The 19,957-nt window shown below is 52.2% G+C and overlaps 6 protein-coding genes and 1 non-coding gene across 7 annotated transcripts; 2 read left to right on the top strand and 5 right to left on the bottom strand.

The window, feature by feature from the left end:
* Window positions 1–41: 41 nt before the first annotated feature.
* Window positions 42–129, top strand: NCU15001. Its single transcript has one exon. It is a non-coding gene; the product is annotated as a tRNA-Lys (tRNA).
* Window positions 130–231: 102 nt separating this feature from the next.
* cyt-21 (cytochrome-21) lies at window positions 232–1,688 on the bottom strand. Its single transcript, XM_960109.2, has 3 exons — window positions 1,469–1,688; window positions 1,215–1,395; window positions 232–1,115 (listed from the first exon to the last, which is right to left on the bottom strand). The coding sequence occupies exons 1-3, from the start codon at window positions 1,543–1,545 to the stop codon at window positions 1,050–1,052; spliced, it is 324 nt and encodes a 107-aa protein (XP_965202.1). The 5' UTR covers window positions 1,546–1,688; the 3' UTR covers window positions 232–1,049.
* A 284-nt stretch (window positions 1,689–1,972) lies between these two features.
* On the top strand, window positions 1,973–5,335 carry NCU08070 (meiotically up-regulated 182 protein). The gene is made up of 7 exons (XM_960108.2): window positions 1,973–2,317; window positions 2,502–2,610; window positions 2,690–2,755; window positions 2,830–2,924; window positions 3,345–3,441; window positions 3,500–3,728; window positions 3,805–5,335. Exons 1-7 carry the CDS (start codon window positions 2,306–2,308, stop codon window positions 3,905–3,907), a joined length of 711 nt encoding a protein of 236 aa, XP_965201.1. The 5' UTR covers window positions 1,973–2,305; the 3' UTR covers window positions 3,908–5,335.
* Window positions 5,336–9,135: 3,800 nt separating this feature from the next.
* On the bottom strand, window positions 9,136–11,207 carry NCU08069 (hypothetical protein; the record flags this gene model as incomplete). The annotated part of the gene is made up of 2 exons (XM_960107.2): window positions 9,136–11,015; window positions 11,163–11,207. 2 exons carry the CDS (start codon window positions 11,205–11,207, stop codon window positions 9,327–9,329), a joined length of 1,734 nt encoding a protein of 577 aa, XP_965200.1. The 3' UTR covers window positions 9,136–9,326.
* A 197-nt stretch (window positions 11,208–11,404) lies between these two features.
* Window positions 11,405–12,863, bottom strand: NCU08068 (mitotic spindle biogenesis protein Spc19). The gene has a single exon (XM_960106.3). It carries the CDS (start codon window positions 12,578–12,580, stop codon window positions 11,996–11,998), a length of 585 nt encoding a protein of 194 aa, XP_965199.1. The 5' UTR covers window positions 12,581–12,863; the 3' UTR covers window positions 11,405–11,995.
* Window positions 12,864–14,053: 1,190 nt separating this feature from the next.
* On the bottom strand, window positions 14,054–17,133 carry NCU08067 (osmosensor protein). Its single transcript, XM_960105.2, has 3 exons — window positions 15,742–17,133; window positions 15,355–15,663; window positions 14,054–15,293 (listed from the first exon to the last, which is right to left on the bottom strand). The coding sequence occupies exons 1-3, from the start codon at window positions 15,889–15,891 to the stop codon at window positions 14,784–14,786; spliced, it is 969 nt and encodes a 322-aa protein (XP_965198.2). The 5' UTR covers window positions 15,892–17,133; the 3' UTR covers window positions 14,054–14,783.
* Window positions 17,134–17,885: 752 nt separating this feature from the next.
* Window positions 17,886–19,571, bottom strand: ro-10 (ropy-10). Its single transcript, XM_001728006.2, has 2 exons — window positions 19,159–19,571; window positions 17,886–19,088 (listed from the first exon to the last, which is right to left on the bottom strand). Exons 1-2 carry the CDS (start codon window positions 19,379–19,381, stop codon window positions 18,658–18,660), a joined length of 654 nt encoding a protein of 217 aa, XP_001728058.1. The 5' UTR covers window positions 19,382–19,571; the 3' UTR covers window positions 17,886–18,657.
* Between the last annotated feature and the right edge of the window lie 386 nt (window positions 19,572–19,957).

Raw genomic sequence — 19,957 nt, 5'->3', positions numbered from 1 at the left:
AGATCAACTCGCAACAATTAGGAATGATTGATCAGCCGCTTGCCCGGCTAGCTCAATCGGTAGAGCGTGAGACTCTTAAGGAGTTACTCCGTAATCTCAAGGTTGTGGGTTCGACCCCCACGTCGGGCTCAATTCCCGTCGTTCCTTTCCTTTTTTTTGCCAAATTTTGGGATTCGCTCTCTAGTGAGACATTGTTTGGGCATCATATGCTTTTGGCACTTTCGATTCCCGTGTTGCTTTTGCTGTCTTGATTTTTTTTGATGTATTCACCCAACTGTTGGGGTATTATTTCAGTCCTGTTTATACAATTGGTCAGGTCTCGGTAGATTACCCAAGTATCCAACTCGCGACTTTTTGACTTTTTATTCTTGTCTCCATCCAACGGTCTTTTCGTGACTACCCATACACCGTAGGGGGAAACAATTCCCACTAGAAAAGGTACCAACGTCCAGCTGCCTTGGTGATTGCGATGGCTTTTCGCCTGTAGCCTTCTGATGTTCCAACATGAATCGCACCCCTCTGCCCACCCAACAACTACGGGCAAGCAGATGTATCGACCCTGGGGACACAAACACCACAATGTCTGCCCCTGCTGATGAAGTCATCCCCCATTCTTCCATGCAACATTCCAGCCCACCGACCAAACCTCATCAAACTGAACTCCGACTCTGTGTCCTCCTCCTCCTCCTCCTCCCCTCCCCCTCTCCCATCCTTCAAAAAGCGTCGCCCCTTCCGCTCCCATCACGTTCAAGTATTAGCTGCCCTCCGGGATTTATTCAACAATTAAAGTCGCGTCGTTCGGTGGGTGTTGTATACTTTGCTTCTTATATATATATATGTCGAGCTATAGTAGGTATCGTACAAACCCCTTTTTTTGGAAAACCCCTAGATAGTGTAGAGAACAGAAAACGCCTAGATGGAAGAAAGCCGGTTTGTAATACATGGATGGATGGATGGACGGATGGTGATGGTGTCAGATGATCGGGTATGCGAGATGACCCGGGTTGTCCGGTGGTACGTATGGAAATAATCGAAAAGGTGCAATTCGCTCAAGCCTTGGTCTTTTGCTCCTGCGCCGGTTGCGGCTTCTTGTACTTGGGGTCTAGTATGCCGACCTGTTTTCGTGGGAGGGATTGCAATGTCAGTCAATCGGTTTCGAGACGTTGACCTGCCTATAAAGGTTTTGGTGTGTATAGAGAGAGAGAGAAACGTACAAGGGACAGTAACCGCCAAACCGTGTCGGTCGGCTGAGCTCCCACACCTATCCAGTACTTGGCCCTCGTGACGTCCAGCTTGATGTCCTTGTGCAGCTTCCCTGTGGTATCGTACGTGTCCTTCTTGGGAACGGGGTCGTATGTGCCAATGACCTCGAGAGGCTTGCTGTTGCGCGCGGTTCTAATATGGGAGTCAGAGAGTTAGCTGGTGGCTGTCTGCCTGGTCGTGTCGTTGTGATGGGATAATTGCGTACCTGGCGTGGGCAACGACAATGTTGTAAAAGGGGGCATTGGTACGCCCAAAGCGGGCGAGTCTGAGCTTGAGAACCATGTTGGACCGCGGGAGGTTGATAGATGCGGTGGTGGAGGAATTGTCGCCGACGAGGTTCGAGATGTCGACTGAATCTTTTGCGCGGACCAGACGTCGTCGCGTTGCCCGATTGCCGGATCGCTCACTGAAAGATTGTGGGCCGGGGTGCTGCAGTGCCGGCTCAGAAGCTTTGTGGTGTCCCGGCAGGCAATTGGCTGGTTATGTCGGAGTTCGCTGCTTCCGTCATGAGCCACACTTTTTTTAGTTGAAGCCACATTCAAACGTAAGTCTCAGCCACGCATTTTGATGGTAGCAGGTACGACCGCACGAGTGGGATCATGACCTATGCACTGGATCGACGATCCCCGTCAATGGAGGAACTGGAGCAGCGAGTGATGTCAGTACAGTAGCACACTATTGTACTGCAGCGTACTGTACACGCAATCACAAAATTCAAAGGGGAGCAATTAGTACCTCTACTGTACTGTAGGACAAACTGAACGGAATTCATTCCAATTCCTTCAATCCGGGCTGTAACATCTCTGGTCAATTTCTACTGAATTCTCTGCTCTTCATCGTCAATCCGCAAGCTTTCCTTTGTAACGTCCCATCCTTTTTCCGTGTACACTACCTGCCCTTTTGGCATCTACAGACCATTTCCAATACTACTACCACTTCCCCTCCGCCGCCTTTCATCTCCAGAACTTCTTTCCATTCCTCGTCTTCCATCACACTGCACATACCGTTCCAACGCTCGTCTTGTCCAAGATTCACCCACACCATGGCGCTCAAGGTAAGTACCTACACATATCAATGTCATGTCGCACTCATCAGAGAGGGGGAAAAAAGAGCCAAGAAGATTGATGGAGCCGGAGGTTCAACAAACACCATACAATGGACCTTTTTGCCTAATTCCCCATCAATGCATGTCCACAGACTGGACACTACCTCGAGACTAATGAAATGGCCACCTCCAGACCCTCTCCGCAAAGGCTGCCGCTGCTCTTGACCGCGAGCTCATGAGCACGGGGGCCTTTTCCATCGACCAGCTCATGGAACTGGCAGGCCTCTCGGTCTCTCAAGCTGGTCAGTATCATCTCATCTCTCCTTCATCTTCAGTGGCAACTAAGCTTCCATTGCTAACCACCATCATCCTTCCAAACAGTCGCCCGAGTCCACCCTACCAAGCAGGGCCGCCGAGTGCTGGTTGCTGTTGGCCCTGGAAACAATGGTCAGTTGCTGAATGTTTGGGTCCTTCAGGGGCTGGGTGGTCCAAGCGCTTACCTGTTCTGTGCCTTTGGTCAGGGGGTGACGGCCTCGTGGCTGCTCGACACCTTTTCCACTACGGCTATCAGCCTGCCATCTACTATCCGAAGCGACCCAAGAACGATCTCTATCAGGTGAGTGAATCTTTCTTATCTTCCCTGCCACCAGGTACACGGGGTTTGCAGTCTATAAAAGTCGACATGTCCTGCTGGTGATGGAAGCAACACAACCTAGTCAGGACACAAGGACGTTGGATCGTCGCTTGAACGGCAACACAACAAACACTTATGGAGACGAGAAACAATCTCAAAAGAGTCTATTGGACTTGGATTCAAAGTTTTCTGTCTTTATATGGGCGTCAATGCTTGTTGTCGATATAGTATTTCTACCCCCCCGATCCGACCACGCTATGCCCTTTCTTACCTACACGCAGTCCCCGTGCGTCAACTTGTTGTTGTTTGAAAGGCCTCCCACTCATCTGTTGAGAGCCCATCCGCCGTATCGTGTATCTGATGGATTGGGCCTCATGTTAACACACGTCTCCGTCTCCGCAGCGCCTAGTCAAACAATGTGAAGACCTAGAGATACCCTTTGTTGATGACTTTTTCGCGGCTCTGGAGTCTACCGACCACGTCGTCGATGCCATCTTTGGTTTGTTTTCCCGAGGCCCTGCTTTGCTCTCTCGACTTGAACTGACGCATGCGTCTAGGTTTCAGTTTCTCTGGCGAGGTGCGCGAGCCGTTCCCTGCCGTCATCAACGCCATGGCCGAGACAAAGGTTCCAGTGACCTCGGTCGATGCTCCATCGTCGTGGGACATTAACGAAGGACCGCCCAAGTCCGGCGTGGGCAGCAACTTTCACCCTAATGTCTTGGTTAGCTTGACGGCTCCGAAACCTCTGGTCAAGTACTTCAAGGGCCGGCATTTTGTAGGAGGACGGTACGCACCGTATTTCTTTCTTTTCATCCTCACGGTTGGGCTTGTGGTGTGAGGTGTGGCTGATGCTGCTAACCAGGTTCGTCGCTCCGTCGATTGCGAAAAAGTACGACTTTGACGTTCCCAAGTATGAGGGTATCGACCAGATTGTCGAGATCACCGACAACCAAGTCAAGATCTAAAGGCTTCTTTTTCTGGCCGCCCTGTCAACGTGGTTGTCGCCGGTGCTGGTTGGATGGCGGTGGTGTCGCTGCTGCTCTCTTCTCGGATCCAACCCAGGCAGGCTACATGAGGATGCAGCCCCCGTGTCGACTGTTTGGGCAAGTAGGGCTCGGACAGCCTCCGTCGTTCATGTCCAGGCGCTTTCGAATGGTCCCGTTTGGGCAGCGGATCAAGGGTGGATGGCAGTCCTTGCAAAACTCGACGTAGACTAAGTAGTCTTTCCCGCAGGCTGGGCAGTCATGGGTGATGTGCTCGATGCACATTAAATCGGACGGGTTAACGAGTTGGTACGGTTAATTGTCGACGGTAATATCTGGCATCCAGGGGTAACATGGGCTGCGTATCCGACGTCGAGCTTGTCGATGTTATGCTTTGGTCTTTTTTTTCGGTGGTGTGGCTTGCGTGCAGGTTATCCTCTCCTGAGTTGTGTGGTATGGATCGCTGGTGGTGTGGCTGCTGCTGCTGCTCGCTCCTTTCTCTCCTGGTACGTAACCTGCTGACAGGCGGACTGACTGACTGGCCTGACGGCTGGCTCGGTGTGGTACGACGTTGGTTACACTTTCAGAAGAAAGACGGCCAATGCGATAGGACGATGAGGTGTTATTGCAGCAGCAGAAGTCTGGCAAATGGCACAGCGCAGACCAACCCTTTCTGGATGTTGGGGAGCAGGGAGGGGCTTGGCAGGGCTCCAACAGAGTGGTAGATGGGTGCTGTTTGGGTCCTTCGGTTCCCAAAATAGGCAAGCGAGTCGTTAACGAAACAAAGAGACTGGCAGAAGTGTGAAGTGGGTGGGGGAGGTCCGCTAGCCGCTCGCTGGGTTAATGCTTATAGCGTCGGGTACAGCAAGCAAGCAAGCAAGCAAGCAAGCAAGCAAGCAACCAAGACAACTTATCCTTCTTTCTACTCGCTGGGAATGAGGAAACACGCAGAACGCCGTTGAAGATGGAGAAAGAACAAAGTGACTCAATGAAATGAGCCTCCAAGCACTGCCCTCCGTGGCAAGTGAGTGAAAGAGGTGTGGCGTCGGTTTACCTGTCTTTTTGGGGTAATAGGTTGGCCACCGCGGAAGAAGGAGAAGCAGCGAACGACACCAGTATACTGGCTGTGTGTGACGGGAGCTCCATCTGGAAGACGGAAAGGGTCAAGGGCAACAGGCCTGACAGCGAGGATGACTGAGTCGGGTCGGCACCGGAGCCAATATTGCCCCCCTCGCTGGGGCCAGTGGGCATTGCGAGTAGTGTAGTTCGCAAATTTCGTGCCGGGTTTTGGTACTCTGATAGTTCATGTGAAAAAAGAAAATTCCCGAACAAGGAGCGGTATATTACCTGGGCGTGCCCCATCCGACCGGATTCAATTCCGCAAGCCCAGTTCCATTCTTGTTTCTCCCCTCCTCTGTACCTTTTGGCACAGGTTCGATAACGAGAGGAAAAAAAACAAACAAGGTCTATTGGTAAAAATTGGAGAAACCACAGGCATCCTTATGGGACCGGGGAATGGATCAGTGTGTCCCCCGGAGCAGTTCAGGAGCATTTGCTCCGGCGAGGTCTAATTCGCTGTATGCATGGAACGAGTCCGTCCTTTTGCTCGGGCTAAGGAACGGTTCCTTTTTTTTTTTTTTTTTTTTTAAATGTTTTGACACTCGCCCCCCTCAAGGGAAAGCAGCGCTAGCAGCGTGCTGTAAACTACGTAGGGATTGCGGGAAACGGATGAGGGACATGAAACACAGAACCTTGTCTCCCCCGATTTCCTTCCTTTTCTGTGAGAGAGAGAGAGAGAGAGCTGAGAGAACCCAGGCATGGATACACGCGGATCCCCACAACACTGCCCCCCCCCCAGTCAGTCAGTCTGCGGAATGCCACTTCCTGGTTCCATGCCTTGTGGCACTGCAAGGGCAATTGCTACGCTACAGCGGCAAACCAGGAAAGACATGGAAGCAGCGGGACCCTTCTTTATAGTGCAGTGCAGTGTAGTAGTGTAGAACCCTGAAAGAAAGACCGTTGGCTGTCTCTCGTACCTGAACAGACTTTGGACCCTGAAGACATCGATGACCCCGGATTTAACGGCGTTACGGGGAAATGATTCGGCCACTACTGGCGAGTCGCACCGTCCGAGTCGTTGGTACCTACATAGAGGTAGGTATACACTACCACCGTGAAACTTGGCAGCAGCCCTAGTGAATATACACTGTAGAGGTATAAATCGTGACTTGATCATTCCTTGAACCCTGTTAGAATCTGCTGTGCCTGACACAATTAACCTGGATGTGAAAGTAGGTAGAGGTAGACGGAAATCTCACCTGAAGCCTGGTTGGAATGCTTACCTAGGTATGGTAGGTGCGGGCGGATTTGCAATATCCAAAACATCCCTTCAAAAGGGGGAGGCAGACGATGATCAAGGAAGAAGCACGCAGTTCTCAACGGTGCTGAAGGATACAGCTATGTAGTGTAGGGTAGGGACTCACCCAATCAAAAAGCTCCACAAACAACGGCCAAAAGCCCGAAATCGACATAACATGGGAATTTGTCAAGGGGGAACATGGAGAAAAGCACAAATACCATCCATCCGTCTGTCAGTCAGTCAGTCAGTCAGTCATCCGCCGACGAATGAATGATCGACAACATGACCTTGTTGCAGACAGTCATGGATGGACATTCGAATGACGATCACCACAAATTTGGGCTCAGCTCGAACATCGATACATACCTCTAGTGATAGGAACAAACACACGATGCCACCATGCAGAACCCATAGAACGGGCAAATAATCAAAGTTGATAGGTGCACAACAACAACAACAACAACAACAACAACAGCAGGAACAACATTTTTGCGCAGCTGTGATAGCTAGCGGGCTTCGTTGCTTCTGGGCTTGGCTTGGCCCTTGTGCTGTTTTTCAGAGACCCTTCTAGATCCTCTCGGCTGAGATGAAATTTTGCATACTGCGTACACTAGTACACCTCTAGCGTGGCGGAGAAATGTTTGGATTGGATTCGTTCGATTGGCAAGTCGTCAGTGTCAATTACCATCTGTTTATTGATGCCATTCTCCTTGTGTGTTATTATCTTCAAAGGTGTTCCACGCGGAACGTAACCTTACCCTCCCGTTCTTTCATTGTTGCCCGCAGGTATGTGGTTTCCATGGGTTAGCTTCACTGATGCTGTACAGACGGTAGGTACCTTCCTTACCATTGGAACTTGATATTAGAGGTACCTTTTGTAGGGCAAACATACAGAAGGTAATCGCTGTAATACAGGTATTGTAAAGTCGTATTCTTCATACAACCCCTTGTAGAAACACGCCCCCCAACGGGCCGGATCCGCGAGTGATACGAAAAGATGCAACAGATAGAGCCGTCTAGATCTTTTGATGTTCGTTCAGCCAAGATTTAGGCTTTAACACGGCCATATCAAAACCAAAAAAACTCGACGACACATTTTTATATTGGGAAAAAAAAAAAAAAAGATGTCTGCCTGGTACCTACAGGTAGTCTACTAATCCAAGAACAGTGAACCTCTTTGACGATCTCTCACAGAAATATGTACCCACACCATAGCGCGCGCGGTTTGCTAGCTAGGGTAGCTCGTTGCAGTGCTGCTGCTCCTTCGCTCGTTTGGGACGACAAGACGTTGACTTTAGCTTTGTCTCGGGAACTTCCGGACGAACGAGACTACCACAAGTACCGCCGACACAGAAACTTGCGATTTGGGCGAGCAAGATGTTGTCGAGAATTGACTCGAAATCCCATCTTCATCTCAGCAGCGTCTATTTGTGTTTCGCAATAGGTCGGCGAATTTACGGGGACATGTCGGCATTCCGGTCATTGGGTCCCGGTTCGGGTTTTCAATTACACTATTGAAAGATCTTCCCAGGTCTACCGACGTCGTCAGCCCGGACGGATGGATGGATGGATGATGGACCACCTTCGTTGGACTCGTATTGTCTGTCTTATCGGATTGTCGGAAGATTTCTATCGATGCGTCTCTTCGCCATCAGACTTTTTTTTTTTTTTCTCGCGAGCTTGCTTGGACCGTTGGCCACCCACTCAGATACGAACGAACGAGACGAGAGACGGAGGCCTCCTCGCTTCCCGCTTCATTTTGCCACGGTGGACAACATACAATTGTTGGGGAGCTTGCAAAAGTTCCGAGCATATTTGCACATAAAATCTTTTCACCTCGGCTGTCTTGGTGTTTGACGTTGTCATTCGAAATCGGGTCGTTTGAAAAACGCGGTCTTAGATGTCCAAGCTGGCCTGGTCGAGGTATGGGGATCCATGTAGAAATCCTTATACATAGCCAAGCTTCAGTTCACTTTTTCCCTCTCCGGGTCCGTCCCTGATATCTGTGCCTGGGCATGCTTGCTTGGCTCGCTTGGCTCGAGCCTAGGCGGCGGAAGCGGACGTATCTCCGACTTGGTGGAGATTTGTACGTGAAATTGTCGAACATGGTGTAGCGTGGCATCTTTTGTCGCGTGGAATCGTGGTCCGTAGTCGCTGCTATGATTCGGAGTTCCGCAGGGAGTGACCATGGTGGTTCGCTAGGTGTACATAGTATTTGAGCCGGCTTGGACCAACAATGATCCGTATCAGCTGAACAGTGCTGCCGTCGTTGACGAAAATGAGTAGTGTCGATGAAGATGGCTTGCTCCTTCGACAATGTGAGGTCCAAGGTTCGGGCGGCGTTCATCATCCTGAGAGGTACATACAGTACAAATCCCGTTCATCCGCTCCATCCGGGGCCGATCCGGGGCCGACTCGGGGCCGACCCGTTTCCGTGTTGCCGCGATTCCGGGGCGCCGATCCCCGGATAACCTGACGGCAGTTGGTCTCAATGATATCGGCTTCATGATTGAACAACTCAAGTGGAAACCAGGGAATATCACAAATACGTACTTCTTGAGGTGATTTGCGCTAAAACACAGTGGTACCAAATGGTCGGGACGGCAGTTGAACAGCGGAGTCCGTGGGGGAACTCAATTCTCTGGCTTTATCTTATCTTATCGCTTCACCAGGGTCTAGAACACACTATGTATGTACCTCTACAGGTAGGTACCTGTACCTCTAGAGTCAACACCACCAAAACCATCAAATGTTACGTGTACACACATTGAAGAGGTATCCTGATGTTCATATGCTGGTCGATATGTTTTTATCAACCATCAGATCAATTCAGACATAAAGAACAGCGTAGCCAGCAATACTATGTCGATTAGGCCTTCAATTTAGGTGTATCTTCCTCCTAGTCCGGTTAAATACGCGCTTCGCTGGGTAACTATCTCCATGATCCTTTGCTAAAACAGCTGTTTTCATTTACGTTTTTCTTTTCTTTTGACGCCAATTCCAAAGCACACGCTCATTCGAATATCGGAAATCACCCCTTCTTTAATCCCTCATCTTCTTCCGCCAATTACCCCGAAGCTCTTCAGAGATGACGACCTGTGCGTCTGACCAAGACCCGGCACGCGCACAGCTGCTACTCTTCGCAGCGCTTTCGCCCTGCTCGTTCCCGCCGCCGTCACCGTATTTATGTTGCTTCTCATGAGCCTCGACGGCTTTGACCTGCTCTCTCATGCCATCAAGCGACAAGGCGCGAGCTCTGGTTTCGCCTGCTCCTGCTGGCATCACGACATCACTCGACTCGCCTACGGGGCTAGCTTCTTCGTCGACCGTAGTGCATCCGCACTCGCATTCGCACGCCATACTCTCAACGGCACTGTCCGTAGGCGGAGAATCGACATGAGCACCGTTCTCGTCGCAGCTGCAGCGTCCATTTCCACCATTGTGCTCAACCTCCACCTCCACCTTCGAATGTCCGCGTCCGTATCCATGTCCATATCCATATCCTCCTCCCAACCACTGCTCTTCCTGCTGTCCATAACGCGCAGGCTGTCCATGTCCACGTCCCCATCCCGGCGCCGTTGTCCTCCAACCCATCAATTCCTGCGTCCATGTCTCTTGTTGACCTTGAGGCTGAGGAGGCTGGTGGTGATGCCGTCCGTACCCTCCAACACCCAAAGCCCGCAACTCCCTCACAACAGCCACCATCTCCTCTACTTTCTCCCTCTTGATCTTACGGAGGTGCTTGGCGCGGCGGCGGTGGAAGTTGTACTTGCCGTGGCGCCAGATCTCGACTTCGTGGGCGGCGTCGAGGCCGTTGAGCTGGGCGTGGATATTATGGAGGTGCTTGGTCAACTCAAGGACGTTGGGATCTTGGGATGGGGGGTGCAGGAACTGGTGGTGGGGTGGGGAGGGATGATGAGCATAGGAAGGGATAGACCGGACATGGGGTGGACGGGCAGGAGGGGCAAAAGGGATTGAGAAGTGCTGGTGGTGATGGGGGTTGGGCAAGTACTGGTAGTCATGGGGGTTGGAAAAGTAATGAGGGGAGGGAAAAGACAAGTTATAAGGCTGAGAAACCGGTGGGTAATAAGGAACGGCGTACTGCTGCTGCTGCTGCTGCTGCTGAAAAGGAGGCCCAAAAGGTGGCTGCATGTACAGGGGAGCACTGGAAGCTGGGTGGTAAGGAGTCCAGCACCCCGGTGCGTTGACATAGGGTAGTGAGTGGCCATTGCAGCCTTGCTGAAGATGAGGAGGCGAGTATTGCTCATCATGGGCTGCAAACTGGTTCTCGTGGTCGTGGTCACAGCATCCTTGATGCGCGCCTTGTGAATACGTGTCTCCCTCGTAGCCTTCTTGGTCCGGCTGGCCTAGATCGCCGACTCTCTCTTCCCGAGCGCGATATTCGTGGATAGCTTGGTTGAGCTTTGCCGTCAAGTTGGGAGTTTCGGAACGACCTCCGCCGTTAGATGCCTCCGGGGTGTTGCGGCCAGGAGCCGGGGGTGAAGCCGGGGCGGAGGCTGGGATGTAAGCCATGATGATTCTGGGAGCGCCGCAGTCACTCTTTTCGTTGTCGTTTTTCCCATCTTTCATTGGTTCAGTAGCGTTCTTGACGTCGGCATTGTTGTCTACGTTGCCAGGTTCCTTCTCGGATGTTTCTTTGGCAATGGGGGTATCCCCTTCTGAGACCCTTTGTGGCTCCTCCATCCCCTTGACACTTTGCTTGAGGTTTGCCTGTCAAGCAGGTGTCTTTGCTTTTCCAGTTCAGGGTTGCAAAGGGAGGTACCTGCTGGTCCTGGATTCGCTGGAAAACGTATGGGGAAGCCAAACAACTTATACCTCTCAGTGCCGCCAAAAGGCTAGCAACGAAGGACCGATTACCAATGTCTGAATCACGCCGCGTGCTATTGTAGCGTCTGCTGTCATCATTCACTTGGCCGACTGGCCTATTGTCCATCTTCCATCTATTCATACGACACCGAACCTTGACCACATTGAAGGCTGGAGCTCGTCAGGTTATTCGTGGGCCCATGGGTAGACGGTCGTGAACCCAATGCGTCAACCACACGGGCAGGTCAGGCGGAAAAATGGCCATCGGAACACTGTGGGGACTTGCCTCCCGTGTGATGCCCGGTCCAACGCGCCGATATTGCTCATTGATAGCAGGGTTTGCCGGCGGTGTCACACTGTCATGGCTGTTTGCTAGACGCCGGAACCATCTGGAGGCTGCTGGGCTGACTGCGGGCACGACAGGGTGTTTGACCAAAATTGAAGTTGATGGGATCAAGGAAACTGGCTTTTTATTCCCCGCTTGGAGCGTTTGTTGGCGACCTAGTAGTAATTGGCAGCAAATTTGGGTGTTGTTGGTCAGGCACGAATGAGATGAAGTAGAAAGGAAACATCGAGGGGATTTAAATACCAGCAGTTCTGGGCCCCAAAGGAAGAAGTGCAAGCGATTCTAGCCATGCAGAAGTGGAATGACGTGGCGAGGCTGTCGATACCCTGCCCTGACTCACGACGGTATCCTCTCGAGACCCCTAAACCATGCATGAGTCTCTTGACCCGGTGTCCAGTTCGGCACATGGGAATAGACAGCTACTGTGTCCGTCCACGACCGTGGCGGCCAAGCCGTCCCTCCTTTCCAGATCCGTAAGCATTCTGGTACCGCGGGTTCGTTTGCGGGTGTATAATGCCGTTTCCCGTATAAACTTCCGTCACAGCACCGGCCCACCTCCCTGCTGCTCCAACCTCATCCTCAACTCCCTCTCCTTCTGGGCCACCTCCATCTCCAACCGTTCGACACTATACTTGAGTGCCTCCTTGCGCTGCCTGACCACTTTGGCTCTCAGCGCAGCCTCCCCATTGAGCTTCTTCCCCCCACTTCCACTTCCGGCCTCCTTAGTACCACCACCCTTCTTCTGTATGCCGCCTCCTGCACCACCACTTTTCTGTTCTCGATTGTAATTCGACAGTCTCCCGCCATTGAGCTCACACCTGGCCTTGAGCGTCTCCACCCTCCTACCTTTTCGCTCCAGCTCTTTGTCCACCCTCTCCAGCAGCAGCTCGATGAACGGGCCGATTTCGTCGCGTAATGAAGCTTCGGCAGCTTGTAAAGTCGGTTGGGGGATCAGTTCGTAGTGCCGAACAGTTTTGAGGACAGAGGAGAGTCGGGGGAAGTCGGAGGTGGACGAGTCGAGGAGGGAGAGGGAAGAGGAGAGGAGGTTGAGAGAGGAATGGAGAGGCGGGAGGAGGGTGGAGAAGGAGGGGGGTGGTGGGTTGTAATTGTAGTTGTAGTTCATCTTGGTGATCGGGGTGGACAATTCTGGTCCGACGGTTTTTGAATAAATCTCTAGTCGTGACTAAAGAGGCTCGCGACTTGGAGATAGGGAGTCTGCGCCGGCTGTTTGGTGGCTTGGGGATTGTGGGCTGGTGCTCTCTCGCGGTTTGTTTACTTTCGGCGCGGTGGTCGTTTGTCTATGGAAATGGATCGCGATTTGGTCTAGCCCAGTTGGATATGGCGACAGTCCTTGTCTGTGTTCGAATGGAGATATGCGGATAGTCGTTGCCCCGTGTTGATCTGGGGAAGCGAAGAGGCAAAGATGAAGACGGTCGGAGGGGGAAAGTGGAAAGCCGAAGAAAAAAAAGACGATCCGTCGCGTTTCTTGTCTTCGCGCGTCATAGGTACCTACCTAACATGCCGCCTAGACTTAGTGTGTATGTACCTACTGGGGGAGCCTTCCCGATCCCGCTGTGGGGGACACTGCAGCCCCCTGAACGGTGGACCCTTTTGGTGGGACAACCCGTGCACTAACCTAACGGCTGCCCTGTGGGGCTGTTAGTGCCGTGCCTTGCATCACCCCGCCTTCAGATTCCATGTCTTCAACCCCATCTTCCGTTGTCCTGATCTTCAGCTTCCGCCCTCCCAGATCCATCTCCCCCCAAGCAGTGCCGTACTACCTACCACCGTTTTCCTCTACTTCGACCCTTCAAAACGTCCTCAACTATTCGATCACAGACAAGAACACGAGCTGGGCAAAGCAAGGTCAACTAAACGAGCACGACGAGAAACGTAGGTAGCGAACAGAGTCGTCGTCGAGAGAGCTGAAGAGCCACGCTTCCGGCTTCGGATGATTCAGACCTGGCTATAGGCGAATCTTGAGATACATAGGTAAGAACCCAGGCCGAGAAAGAATGGACACCTCATCGATGTCGAATAGTCAAGTTTCTTGTGGTGGAAATTGTAAACATATGGATAGTAAGAGCAATATGACGAGAAGGAGCACAAGCGGCCTACGGAGGAAGATTGGCACGATGGGTACCATCAGAACCAGAGCGGTGACGGCGTAGAATAATACCTACAATGAAACTGGGTGCGGAGATGGATGAAGCTACGTAAGTTACCAACAGAGAGCAACGCAATGAACTGGGGAAATACCTCTAGAGTAGAGATGTCAGTTCCTTGGACGGGCATGTTTGCAACCAATCTGCTATTGCTTTAGCGGACTACTACAATTGTAACAAACTACCTATGTAGTGTACATTCATAGCTGTCTTTGTCACTAGGTGGCTGGCTGTTTCCATGTTGGACCATAACAATGTAAGCAATATCCCTGTCCGAGATGTGATGGACATGGGTAGTGGTGATGAGCGACCTGGAGCGAGGTTAGGTAAGATCCTCGCATCTCCACACCTTCGCTCCTGGCTAATTTCGATAATCTCGGATTTTCCTCCATCATGAAGATTGGAAATTGGCGATTGAGACCCGCAAATTGGGAGGCAGCCAACAAGCTCAATTAATCATCGGACTCGGTACATTATCGATATCATGATCAAGCGGACTGTGTCTTCATTCTCTACAGGTAGGTAGTTCCAACATCCCCAACTCCGGCCGCTGGATGTTCAATTGCTGCTTGTGGGTACATCTCCTTTTGGGTTCACAGCCTCCATCCGTCCGTCCATCTTCTCTCCGTTCCTCGCCATGCATGAAATTCGTAAAAACAGCACCCATTTCCATCTTCCCCCGCTTTTTTGTCCTGTTCCCTCTTCCATTGCCATTCTCCAGTAGCGGCCTATCCTCTGCCGTAGCTGCCGAACGCAAAATAGAAGACATGTAAAGTTGATACAAGAACTAGTGTAACACGAGAAAGGAAAGACATTGAGAAAAAGGGTAAGAGAAGATAGAAAAATGACATTGCAAGAAAAAAGGGAAAAAAAACTCCATTTCCACCCAAACCTTGCCCCGTCCGCATCCAACATCCGGTTTCGCCTTCGTTTCCAAACGAGCCACGGTTTTTGGTGTGTCGCATTACGAGTCCCGTGGGTGGTCGAGAAGAAAGTGTAACGTTAATGTGGGTATAAAACGCCGACTCAAAAGAAAGATAGATAAAAGAAAAAAAACCACTTCATGATTTTGTTTTGTACTGGCGGTTCACACGCCAAATCCTCTCTTTTCAAAAAGACGAAGAAAAACCTCAACTCCATCCCCGACCCATTCAAGCCCGCTCATAGCAAAATCAAGTAATTGCTCGGCGCAATACCCGTTTCTCCATTCTCCTTCCGTGCCTGCCACCACCGCCCGCTCACGTCGCTAATCTCCAGCACCTCATGCTTGGAGAAACTAATCTCGTTGGCATCGTCCGGGTTGGCCTCATAGCTGAATATCGCCTTGGCCCTGTACGGGTACTCCGTCGGCGGAACGATCTCCCCTTCTCCTTGCGGCTTGGGGATGTTGTTGGACGAGAAACCCTGGGGAATCTGCGACTGGCGAGCGGGGTTTTCGAGCCCGTTGAGCTGACCCGTGTACATTTGCGGAGGCTGGAGGCCCGAGGCCGAGGTTTCAGGGCGCATGTTGTAGGAGCCGTAAGCATTGGGAGAGGAGAGACCGTTGTGGTTCATGGTTTGGCGGCTCATGTGATGCGCAGGGAGGGTGGATTCCTTGGTCAGCGCAAAGGAGTCGATGTAGGCACGGGGAACAGCCGATGGGGCGGAGCCAAAGTAGAATATCCAGATGATCTGGCGGGACGTTAGCAAATGGGGTCAGCCAGCTGGGGGAAGTTAGCGGGGAACCGCATACCGTCACCATGGACAACAAGATATACCCAGCCGCTGTCGCCTCCATGGACGCAACGCCACTGTAAATCAGGTTGTTGATCGACGACGTGGAGCCGACCAGCCCGACGGCCAGGTAGCCAACGATGGCGACATGGTAGGTCTGAGCGCTGTCCGAGGCGATGACGATGAAAATGCCGAGAATGAGGAAGAAGTTGAAGACGAGGGTGAACCAGCTGTAGGTTGGCCAAACAATGACGGGAGCCCCATTCGATCCGTCATTTTGGTCCCTAAAGCCAAAGATGGATCCAAACAGGATGATGATCCATGACAGCTGTGGTGATTGTCAGTTCGTGAAGGCGACAGGACGGGAAAAGGGTGGACGCCAGCGCGCGCGCGTATGGAAACTCACAGTAGCAATAGAAGTAGTGGCCAGAGCAAATGGGTCACCAATAATGTTGCCCATGTCTATGCCTTTTCGGCGGTACGAGTTCCTGCCGTGTTCCATTTTGGGGTTGTTGAAGGACGGGGGATAGTTAACCGATCCTCCGTACGATTGCATCAAGGGCGAAGGTCGCCAAGGAAGAGCGTCCTCTCGGGATATTCGAGGTCCGTGTTATAAGTGATGGACCGACGTGTGTGGGACACTTTAGTTGACGCACACCTTCACTTGGGGTATAAGATGACGGCGAGGGGCCGTGTGTGTGTCGTATTCCGGGGACCAGTCCGCGGTTGGTAATGCGATGTGTTTGTTCTGCAATGACAGATGCAATGTCACGAAAAAAAAAAGAGAGGAAGTTCGACGGCGACAAGTGGTCGAAGTCGAAGCAAGAAATTCGGGTCGGGTAGCAATTGTCGTTTGCTGCAAGACGTTGAGCGAGGAATTCGGTGTCCAGCAACGCGGTATGGCTCGTCTCGGTCGTTGCAAATATGGGTAGGTAGTAATTGGGCGATGTATGGAAATGAGTCGAAGGTAGGACAGTTGCAATGTTATTGAAAGATTGGGTGGTCGCTGTCGGGCTGCTCCGTCGGGTGTTTGTTGGTTGGCAATCCGCAAAGAGGAGGCTGAGTCCAAGGGAAGTGGCCGTCGGGTACTCCAAGGACACTCAAGACGAGGACAGAGCCTTTGAATCTTCAGGGGAAATAAGCAACGAGTCGGTCGCACGGGTCGGGAGATGTGACGGTACGGTAGTTGTCCGTTGGAACGAATGGCGGCGGCGGTACGGTATGGGTAGATACGGTAAACACGCAAGATCAATCGGTAGTTGGAAGAAGGGCGGTAGAAGAGTCCACTGGAAGTCTGGAAATGGTCCTGGATTCCTTTTTCCTGTTTTCTTTCTTCTTTTGTTTCCCTTTTTCTTTGTTTGTCCGGTGTATGACGGTAGTCGGGTGTGATATCTCGGTACCTGCCAACGTCGTATTGTACTATCCCCCCGTCTTGTTCCGGTTCGCGTTAATAAAGGGCTCAGCTCAGCTCAGGGTCGGACAATCGTATGCTGTCGTCGTCGTCGTCGTCGTCGTCGTCGTCGAGGTTGATGAGGTTGAGGGAACGAAGGGAGCGATTGATGGATTGAGCAAATTGTTGTTGGACGTGGCTGGGGCGATGATCAACGCCGGCCAATGGAGAAGTGAAAGGGAAGAAAAATTGAAGGAGGGAACGAACAGAAATGAGGGGATCGCACGGGCAGGACGGACGGACGGGGACGTGAAAAGGGAAATGGTGTGTGTGTGGGTGTGGGTGACGACGGCTGGGTGGTGGTGGGAGATCCGGAATGGAAGGCCAACGACGGGGCCTGGCTGAGGGACTCCGGGGCGGGCAGCAACCGGGGGGGGATGAGGTGGCTGCTGCTGTGGAAACGAGTGGACGAGACCGCGCAAGAGAAGTGAGGAAGGGACCAACAATGGAGCCCACTGAATCCACTGAAGATGGGGGGGAGCCATGTCCGCTGTGGAGGCTCTGGACTCCTGGAGTGCGTTGCCTGGCGGCTGCTCGCTGCACAATGAATGAATCCTTCCCTTGCAGTGACATAGGTACAATGTCCGGGCAACACGCGGCAACACTGCGAACGAGCCAATCGCATTATTGCATTTGCTGGGCTAATGAATGCAATGTCCAGTCAGAAGAGGCACGGTCCTCAATCTCACTGCAAATCGTTAGGCCAAGACATTCCAGGCGCTGCTTACCTACTGTACCTCTAGCGGCTGTGTGGGGACGGGAGCATGGAGCAAATTAGAGGTACACAGACACAGGGCGGGCTACTGTAGCAGCTCGATTTCTTTTTCTGCACTTTTTGACAGTCTTTGTAGCTGATGGTGGTGATTGATGGGGAGTCATACCTACCTAGAGGTAGACTCTGCTTGGGTGATTAACCTGTTCAAAGTGAATGATGGCTCTAGGGTACTGGGTCATGGCCAGGACATCTTTATTTTTATTCTTGTTTTCTTCTTCCATCTTGATATATCTTACCTCGACACTGTTCAAACTCATAGTCAAAAAGTCTCAAACATTCACAACATTGTAACACTCGGAAGTCAGTCAGGCAGCTAGCCATGTGGCTTGCGTCTGTGCTCCATTCACTCATTGCTAGGTCGTCCAGAAACATCGTGACCGACTGTAAATGATAGGCTGAGAGCTGGCTACCATGCGACATCACTCAGCTGAGCTCGGTGACGGGCAGAAAATGTCAACAGAGAGACGGATTCACCATGCCACGAATCCACACCCATGCAGCATGCAGGCAGGGGCTTTAGGCTCGCCGCGTGAGTTCTAGGGCAACGCCGTTCGTTTCGGAATCCCATCTGCAGGAGCCAAACAATCACTGCCGGCTATCAAGCGTGTTTGTGACGTTTGTAAAAAGCCTCTCCCGTGAATTCTCATTCCAGATAGAGCGCTACCACAGCACCGTCGATCTGGTTTTTGTCGGTGCTAACGGCGAGCAGAGTGTTGATATCGGCTGAACATTCCAGTGGGCCAAAGATGACGCCCGACTCCCGCGCATCTGTCGCGTGATATCTGCCGCGCAATGACATCTGCCCCATTCCCTTGGTCACTAGCATTGTTCTCGTACGAATGTGCCAACCACTGTTGATCTGCTCTTCACACTTCGTAAAGTGCACGCGCGCTACCAACGGCGTGTCGTATTCCATACGCACAACCCCAGTGATTTGTTCGCGGTCGCCTAACCTGTTGATCAATCGTGACGCCGTTCTCTAGCGGCGGTAAAATGGCTTCCGTGTGAGTTTTGTTTCCCGCAAGCCAAAATCCATGCTCCTCCGCTTCACTAGCCATGTATCGCATAATCTTGTCTCGAACCTCCTCTTTGCCTTCTCACTCTATAGCGGCGTCCATCTCCCTCACCCTCTCCGCTCTCCTTACCCTCAATTCGCACTTTTCCACCCTCGCTTCACCCTCCGCCACAAACTTGCCGTACCCCAGCACCCTCTTCTCATACCATGCCTTCATCACGGCTTCGCTCCTCTCCCTGAGCTCCGCTATTTCCGCCTCTTGCGCCAACTGCATGGCCTCCAGTCCCTTCATCCGGGGTATCAAGCTCGCCAACTCGGCCGAGAGTTTGCTGTCGGGAATCGCGGATTCAATGGTGTTGGCTGGGGCGGCTGCAACTAGGGCGGACGCGGTCTGGGGAAACTGGGAGGCGTAGGAAAGGACTGTCGCGAGAATGGCAGCAGGCGGGAGGTCCGTTGGTGGGAGCTTTTGATCGGCCGAGGGGGAGGTGTGGAAGAGTGTGGGGTTGGCTTTGTCTGGTTTGGGGCCTCTGGTTAGCTTTGAAGTGATGCGAAATGGAAAGGTGGGAGACAGAGAGGGACGTACGAATTTTAAGCAGCTCGGCGTACACGCGAAAGCGCCGAATGAGCAGATTGAAGCGGTGTTCAAGCTGGGCAAGAGAGGTCGTTGCGGAGGAAGAGGGCGCTTGCGTTGGAGGGTCGGAGGGGCCGTAGAGGATGTGCTCGATCCGCCGGAGACGGGATTCGAGGAGGGAGATGGTGGCTAGAGACGTTTTGTCGAGGCTTGAGGTTTCCTGGGAGACGTCCATGGTGTTGGTGGGCGAGTTCTGTTGGTAATTGGGGTTATGCGATGCGGTATCGGTGGTATCGGTTATACCCGCCTCGAGGGGATGTCGCAAAGATGAATTAAGATGGTAAACAGAAGCTGAGCTCAAGCAGTGGCAATTGTCCAGAGGAAAAAGAACCTTGACGGCGCGTGTCTAGACCGATGACGGGTCGTGTAAGGCTGTAAGGTAACATACCGTTCAATTCAACCCCGCCTCCGCATCCCGGACACCGCCCGTTGGACAGCGACTGGTGCCCGGACAACACAAGGCCCTGCTCCTGGACAGTGGAACACTGAACAAGCTACCTACCACTGTAAACTCTCATAAGGCTGGAGCTTGGCTTTTTTGATCTTGTTATTTCAATGACCCCCGATAGTTCACCGCTGATCCACCTGGAAGGCTTCTCTTCCCCTGAACGATCTTGTTTCACTCGTAAATTACACTCGTTGGATGTTAGTGCTGCGGTGTGGAGTTAGTGACGGAGTAAGGTACCGAACCCGTAGGTACCTACTATGTACAAATGTGAAACAAAAGGCCCGTGTGACTGAGCAATGACAG

This window comes from Neurospora crassa, linkage group I (genome assembly GCF_000182925.2).
Source record: "Neurospora crassa OR74A linkage group I, whole genome shotgun sequence".
Classification (NCBI taxonomy): Eukaryota; Fungi; Ascomycota; class Sordariomycetes; order Sordariales; family Sordariaceae; genus Neurospora; species Neurospora crassa.
The sequence above is the reverse complement of the archived record's forward strand: the minus strand, read 5'-3'. Positions and strand labels throughout refer to the sequence as shown.